The sequence below is a fragment of the Sparus aurata genome, chromosome 13 (genome assembly GCF_900880675.1).
Source record: "Sparus aurata chromosome 13, fSpaAur1.1, whole genome shotgun sequence".
Taxonomy (NCBI): domain Eukaryota; kingdom Metazoa; phylum Chordata; class Actinopteri; order Spariformes; family Sparidae; genus Sparus; species Sparus aurata.
In genome coordinates this window covers 8424178-8432608 of record NC_044199.1, presented here as the reverse complement: position 1 = coordinate 8432608, position 8431 = coordinate 8424178, and the positions used below count along the sequence as shown (strand labels likewise).

Here is an 8431-nt window from a genome sequence, read left to right as displayed (position 1 = left end):
AGCTAATCATAATCCATTAAAACATAATGGAGGATGATTTGATAGGTAAATTAAAACATAAATAAAACAGTTATTTAAAAAGCCTAAAACGCTGCAACTACGGTAGATAATTTGATCAACAGATTCAGAGAATTTAAATGCGAAATAAAAATACGGTTACGCAAAACAATGCCGAGTACAGGCTTGGAGGATTCAGTTTAGTTATACCTGTTTGTATTTATTTTAAAGGGGCTCTGTGGAACTTCTGTGCTGTGTTTGAAGCCAGTCGTTAGTTTATATTCGCGGACTTCATTTCTAAACCGACATTAGCTACTGTTGTTCTTTGCTAGCGAGACGCAGAGAGGCACTGAGACGAGGCAACTGAGAGAGACGGGGAAGGTTTCATTTTTACACGTCGTATTATCGTCCGCTCAGTTACGGCCATTTAAAAAATGTATGTATACATGTAAATTGCTACAACTTGTTACGTACAGGCCCTTTATGATCATTAAAATGTCGAATAAAACACATGTATTTAAAATCCCTATGAAACCTTTCAACTGTGGCGGATAATGTGATGTATGAATTTAAAGAATTAATGGTGCACTGTGTAGTTCTGGGGAAGAAATTCATAATCCGAAGAAAAACATTTTTTTTATGCCTTAACAAACGTAATGAACAAACTGTCTTCGTTTTCATGACAGAATAAAATGAATAAACAATATCATACTGTTTTACTCTTTCACTCTACTTTATATGAGGCGGACCCCGCCACCTTTCCGACTTCAAACGGTGTCCTGGGGACCTTCATTTCCTCTGAGAACAGCTCGTTTATTCAGTCATGGAGAAGATCAATATTTCTGAGTTTGTATTATTACCTCATTAATATTGTAAATATAAAGCGTTTGAATTTCGTCTCCAAAACCACATAGCGCCCCTTTAAATGTAGAATAAAAACACAGGTACATGATGAGTAGAGGTTGGAAGGTTTCAGGTCAAATTTCTATTTGATGTGTGTATTGACTGTGTATTTGAGGGCTGCTGTATATTGGTCAAGGAGTCCAGTGCACTGAAAGGATAAGCATCAGTATGCTCTGCACTGATCCTCCCACCACAGAAACCGGCCTTTGTTCCATGTAATTCAATTGCACATTGTTAACAATTTGGAACGTCCTTTCATAAAATGTTGGCAGAAGAATTAACCTCTTTATGCATCTTTTAAACCGGATTATGAATTAAAAAAAACAAAACAACTAAAGATAATTTGGGAAATTCAAAGCAGATAATAAACGGCCACTTGAGAGAACTCAAACCAGCCCGAGCGCACCTCTGCAGTGTGATGTGATGCTCCTCAAAGTAGGTCGCCGCTCCTGAACTCCCTGCATCATCGCTGCCAACCAAAAAGAAAAAAAAAAAAAAAATGAAATTAAAAAAGACTTATCACGAGCGAGCGAGTCAATTAGGAAAAACTAATATCTAGCATTAGTTGGGCCACTTGGCATCTGGTGATTAAACAGGTGATAAATCAGTGCAATCTCGTACGGTGTGTGCACTCAAACACCTGCAGGGGACAGCCTAAGATTATGCTGCTGGTGTGTAGCAGGACTGAGTACTGCTGCATGAGGGAGAGGAGATGTGTAATAGATAGACAGATAGATAGATAGATAGATAGATAGATAGATAGATAGATAGATGGAAAGATGCTTGTTTGCCTGGCCTACATACACACACACTCAGCTGTACACCATTGGTCCACACTGGCTGGATACTGGTGTGTGCTGCTCTGCCTTTGCACCACACACACACACACACACACACACACACACACACCAAAACCCAGCAGAGGCTATACACCGCCTCAAACACACACGCCCACGCGCACACACACACACACACACACACACACACACACACACACACACACACACCAACTCTGCAGTGACGTGAGGAGGAAGACGGAAGGCTGCTCTTATTATAATTCAACGTCAGACCAAGTTTGATAAACGCCCCCCCTCCCTCTCCATCCATCCATCCCTCCTCCTCCCCTCCTCTCCTCTCCTCGCTCTCTCTCCATCTCTCTCCCTCTCTGGCCCATTTCAGTGGTCCTTATCCACAGTAAGGAGATCCGCTTTCTCCTCTCCTCCTACACCACCACCACCATCTTTGAGATAAAACAGTGGCTTTAGGTTTCCAGCAGCAGCAGCAGCAGCATCAGAGGAGGAGGAGGAGGAGGGCTGGCGCTGCAGTTGCGCTGGCACACATTCAACGTGGGAGCACACAGTGAGTGAGAGACACAGAGAGGCAGTGAGAGAGAGTGAGAGAGTGAGAGAGCGAGAGAGAGAGAGAGAGAGAGAGAGAGAGACAGAGAGAGAGACCCGCCGCATCTTGTGGATTTCTTTTTTAGCGTACCAGCCCGTGTACATGGTTCTCCCTGCTGTCTCCTCAGTCACATCCAGACCAGGAGTTGATTCCACTTCTCGGGGAAAATGTGGCATCGCACACTAGCGGCTGTGCTTGTTTTGTTGCATTTCTGCGGGGAGTCGCTGGCCGGGTTTCCAAATCAGATCAACATCGGTAAGTTCAGCCGGGATGCTCCGACAGACCGACCGACCGACCGCACGTCTTTGTTCACACTGTCTTAAAATCTGGACGCGGGGGCTCATTTGCTCATTTGCATAATTGATCACCAAGTTCACTTCTCGTAAAGGTTGCCGGGATCCCGCGCGCGTTTCGTCCAGAAAGAAAAAAAAAATAATACAATAAAATAGTTGATCCTAATTGTCACAAGGCGAGTTTCGGTATCTTTCTTTAAATGACCTGATGCGATCATGTGCGCGGTGATGCGTAATTGTCGGTCACTGCCCCCTCACTCTGTAAATAAGTCTTCTCCTCGATGTGTGGCCCGGGTGAGCTGATCTGAGAACTGTTCCGTGTGACATCTTCTCTCCTGTAGGTGGACTGTTCATGCGCTCCACGGTGCAGGAGCACAGCGCCTTCAGGTTCGCTGTCCAGCTGTACAACACCAACCAGAATGTGACGGAGAAACCCTTCCACCTCAATTACAATGTTGACAACCTGGAGTCCTCCAACAGCTTCTCCGTCACACACGCCTGTGAGTACTCCCGCACAGTGTCAGCTGGTTAATGCCAATTGTTCTCTGCCTGGGAAGACAGCAGGGACGCATCTCCTTGCACAGTTTTTTTTTTTTTTTTTTGTATGAAAAGCACAGTGCAATTATATTTTCATAATTGAATCCAGACGTAATGACTGACTGAACACACACAGTATGTTGAAATATTTGTTGTCGCTGCATTTGTCTCATTAGCAGGCCAATCCAAAAAAAATGACACTGATGTTTATGAGCTGAGATCTGTTTTGTTGAATACATGGAACACGCACCCAAACACACACACGCACACACACACACGCACGCACACACATGCACTCTCTCTCTCACACACACACACACACACACCTGCCAGCAGTCTGGCCAAACTCCTCACTCATGCAATCCAAAATGCACCAGCTGGATGATGGAGCATGATGGCCCCTGTAATTGGCCAAACACAGTGATTTTGTAAACTGAGTAATTCAGTAATTCCAGAGGAGCTGATCTGCGGCGCTCAGATGATCCGACTTGAAAGTGGGGGTGAAATGAAACGTTGCTCCGCCGGGTCGTTGTGGCATCCGGCTGTGACGTCACGTAGAGGCTTTATGAGTGATGCCTGCATGTTACAGAGTGTGGCGTGGTGGCTGAACACTGGTTGGTTCGGATGAATCGGGCAAATTGTTGCACTTTTTGGTCATCTTGCCTGGAGCTGCTATTCGGCCATTGCATAAATCTCCAGCTTGTTTGGTAATCGAATAGTCGTTTTGAGTCATCTGAAAAAGAACGCCACATTTCTCATGTTCTGGTTTATTTACTCCTCTATGAAAACAAACTGTGTCTTTGGGTTGTGGACTGTGGATGTCTTCGTGAAAGCACTCAGGACGGATTTTCCGCGACAGTCCAACGGATGTCACTTGGTGCACGTTCTCGAGTGCCTCCTCAGCGCCGCTCTCTGCTCGGCTAACGGAAAGCTAACAGCAGCTAACATCAGTTCAGAGATGGAGTCTGCGAACACAAGCGAACGACCGGCCTCGAGCACAACACGGAAGTTCCGCAGAGCCCCTTTAAAAACAGTAAACTTCAGTGTCTAAAACGACATCAGTGCACAGAAGAAGTACATTTTACTGAGAGCTGAATAATCTTAGATTACGCCAAGCATCACATTTTGACCAGTATATACGCTGATACATCTGTGACAGGCCGATAACAACAGCCAAATGACGAATCGGTCGGAATCTACACCTATTGAGAAAATTATCGACAGATTTATCGACCATGAAAATAATCGTTGCGGGCCTTGTCTCGCTCCTGAAACTTTCCCGTCTCTAATTGTCATTTGTTACCGCCAGCGATGCAGATTAGCAGCCATCTTAAGCCTGTTACTCAATCCCTTTGATAATAATTTAAAATACGTTAGGTCACACCAGCAGCAAGCGCCTCAGTGTCTATACTCCTCACCACACTTTTGACGGATAAACAACCCAGTGCATCAGCTGTAACGCGCCGTAATCCGTGTAGTCATCTCCGCAAACATGATGGATTCGATAGGAAGAGCTGCGAAGTGTGAGACAGCTTCATAATTGGTCTCCCAGTCAATCCTCCGCCATGTAGGGCACCAAGTTTCTGTCTTGAGAATTAATTTGTTATCCTTCTTCCCACCAAAATGCACTTCACACTTCACGCTCCAGGATCAGCCGCAGCTCTCCAAAACTCTGTCAGCCACCGCGGAGGGGGGAGCGGCTGCGTAACCTAATGAAGTGAGAAAAAAGGGGCGAAAAAAAATGGGAAAGGAGTTGTAGCTCGCACATCGCAGGGGCGCGGCTGTAATGGAAATGCAAACACGCCGTCGAGGTGATGCAGAAGGGAAGACGAGGATACAGGTTAACGGTGATGTCCACGACAGCTGTCGGCCGCTGAGTGATTACGCTGGAGGGGCGCATGGGGTCAGTGCTTAGCTCAAGGGCACTTCAGCAGTTGTTACTGAGGAAGAGTATGAATACTACATGCTTGGTTTTGTCCAGATCAGGGATGAAACACACACTCTTCTTCTGGGGCTCGTTTGTCATTTTCAGGAGGTCAAAAGGGAGCCTTTATGTGAAATTACTCATCCAGCACAAACTTTTTTTTTTTTTTTGTGAGATTGCCAATGAGCTTTTTTTTTTCACTTAAATGTCGTTGTTAAACGTAGGGTTTTAGTTCTGGCCACACTCAAATAATTCCATCACATGGGATATCGATGCATGTTTTGAGTCAAGTGCGTTTATTTTGCAGGTTTGTGCTCCTAATGAGACATTTACAGACTGACTTTTCACCGAGTTTCTGTAGGGCGTTAAAAGGATGTGCCCCTGCCACACGTGGAGCACTGCCGAGTCAACAGAGGCTTGTTGAATCAAGATTCTTAAAGATTTATACGAGGCGTCACGTTGACTAAACCTGAATCCATTGTTTTTGAAAGGAGCTTAAGGGGGTTTCTTCCTTAAAGGATAAGAAGAAAATAACTGAGATAATCGGGGGGGATTAATTTTTTCTCGAGATAAGCTGATGCAAGCTGAGCTAAGATGCTTCCCAGTTGACAAAGACCAGTGAGCAGCTCATTATTGCAGACCAGCCAGGCCAGCTTGTGACTAAGGCGCCGCTTGAAAAAAAAAATTAAGAAAATGCACCCAACTCCACGATTCTTATTTTTAGTAGCCTGGATTGCATAATTGCCCCTGCTCGCCTGGCAGGTGTTGATGTAGAGGAATGTGATGATTATGATTTGACACATTTCTGTTATGGTTAGTCATCGCTGTGATTTCCCCACAGCTCATATAGTTGGTTTTTGATAATATTAGCAAGTGTTGAGATGACTGAGCTGATTTTAAATCTGCTAATGTGCTCTGCGATCTTCGGGATTGTCTGCGAAACTAATAAATGAGTGTATAAAATCGGTATATTAATGAGAAGGATTACGTTTTGCTCTGAGCTCATTTGTTGCGTTTGTCGTATGGATCCTGAGTGGAATAAAGCCGGACAACACTGCTGTCCTCCAGCTGGGTCAGTATATAATGATTGTTACAAATCCCTGATGGCAAATGACTATGTTATTGGCAGCGTGGATCAATAGGTGCAGGGCTGTAGTCCAGTAGTAGTGTGTGTGTGTGGCTCCAGTTTGTTCTCGAGCACGGAAAAATCAATTCTCACCAAGCTTTCATTTTCTCTGTCTCAGTCCCTCTTTACTAATATATGGCCGTGCTCCAACTTCCCCTGGCCGCAGACACTGAATCTTCAGTTTGATGCTTGCTCTGCAGCTATGAAAAGTTGATAAAACAAACAAACCTGCGAACGGCCAGCGATACCAGTTTCCAGTCACCGCGACCTGTTTGGATTGACTCCGACAAAGAGGAACCTCACTCGCGCCATCGTGTTTATTATCTCACCAATTTGTGCTGGCTGGAGTGGAGCTGCAGGACGTATTGATGTGACACCTTGCCCCGGGCCAGGACAGATTGTGTGCATAAATGCAGAAATGGGACGGTTATATCCATTTAGACTTGAGGTCAGGGCGGGAGGAGACAGCGGAGACTGAGAGCCGCTGTTCCCGGCTGGACACGCCGGGGGGGGGGTTGAACCAAGTGCATGAGGGATTTTGGATTTGGTGACAGGGAAGACAGCTGGAACAGACCACGGCATATCTTTATTTACAAAGCATTCACTCTGTGTGTAATTAAATGTCCATGTTCAGTATTAACCTTCTCAACGAATATCATAGTACACAGTATTATTATTGTTATTATCAGTTACAATTACCCTAAAACAAATGAAAACAGAGGGTTTTTTTGTAACACTATAGGATAACCATCATTGATAAATGGTAAGTTAATAGTTAATTAAACTGAAGTTAATAGTTATTTAACTGTGACATACAATGAAATGTTTGAAATCATTTATGAAGCAGTTGTTAAGGTTTATAAACAGCATTTGCAATAATGACCATCCAGATTATGTTTATGAGGAAGTACACAAGTATTTATGAACCATTTACAAAGTGTTATAAACTTTACGATAAATAATTGCTGAATAAGTGGTTTATAAAGCATTTCACTGTTTGTTAATTTAGTTTAAGCATAAGTGTACCATTCATTAGTTTGTTCGTTTGTTTGTTAGTTGGTTGATTTGTGATCAGGATTACATGAAAACCACAAACCGGATTTCCATGAACCTTTGATGGAGGAAGAGTCTGAGCCCAGAATAGACCCCATTAACTTTGGTGCAGATCCAGATAAACGGATGAACCCAGGTTGTTTTTTTCTCACTTTCTTTGACATTGTGAGATTTTGGTGTTTTACGAGGCAGGGAGTAATTAGGTGGCTGTTATCTAAGAGTGATTACAGTTTCGATAAAACCCTTTTTCTGCCATCTGCGTTGTTTTGTTGTCCTAGTGGTTGGCTGTCACAGATTTGGTGAGTTTGAATAATGTCTGAAACCTTGTGTCTGAAAGTGATTTGTCGGCACATGCGTGTATCGTTGCAGTGCAGTCTGTTTATACCACTGTGCCATGTGAAACAAACAAACCCTAAAAAGCCCATCATGCATTTTTAAAGACTTTCCTCTTTCACGTCTCTCGTCTGAAGCGGCAGCAGCAGGACGGATCTGCTCAGATCAAACATTCTTCCAGAGATGAACTTTCCTTTTTATCCATTTAATTTAATCAAATGTCAATATGACAGCGTGTTTCTCATTAGTGCGTTTATTATAGCTACCTATCCTCCCTCTGCTATGACTCAACCAGTGTGATGCTGCTCAGACAGAGGCTAATGTTAGAGCACTTCACTGTGTAGGCAATGGACAGTCCCACTGATGCAGCATAGACCAGTTTGTGTAGCCAGATCTCCTCCTCCTCATCCTCCTCCTCCTCTTCTTCTTCTTTTTCTTCTTCTGCTTCTTCTTCTTCTTCTTCTTCTTACTTTTGCATTATTAAGGCTGCGGGGATGCGGTGAATGCATTGACTCACATGCTGTGTCCAAATGAGGTACGCTTAACACAACAATGCTTTGAGTTAAAGTATCCCATTATTTTTGATGCCTTGTTTTTTTTACCTGCATAGAAACAGTGCAGGCAGGGGAGCAGCAGCGGCGCGCATTCAATTTCCAATATTTGATTTGAACAACTTCAAGATAAAAATGTGTTTTTAATGAAGCCGAAGAAATAGAAAGGATCAATCAGAAAATTATTTAAATAGATTTTTAAAACGACAACATTAAGACAAAAATGATGACAATGACATCCAGTTAAATAGATTTATAAGCTAAGAACAGCTATGGGTGGAAGCTAGACTGAAAACTAGGTAAGATATACACCAAA

The 8431-nt window shown here is 43.6% G+C and overlaps 1 protein-coding gene across 6 annotated transcripts in view; it reads left to right on the top strand.

Moving 5' to 3' along the window:
* Window positions 1-1997: 1997 nt before the first annotated feature.
* The window catches only part of LOC115593926 (glutamate receptor 3-like), an 85752-nt gene continuing 79318 nt past the window's right edge, over window positions 1998-8431 (top strand). For 3 of the 6 annotated variants that reach the window (XR_003986387.1, XM_030437625.1, XM_030437624.1), the window contains exons 1-2: window positions 2287-2553; window positions 2933-3091. Coding sequence is in view for 5 of the 6 variants with exons in the window: in XM_030437625.1 (XP_030293485.1) it covers window positions 2466-2553; window positions 2933-3091 (247 nt within the window). In the remaining variant the exon portion in view is untranslated. Of the gene's footprint in view, window positions 2260-2286; window positions 2554-2932; window positions 3092-8431 lie in introns of those variants that run through there. The other 3 variants (XM_030437620.1, XM_030437621.1, XM_030437622.1) reach the window with 2 other exon arrangements.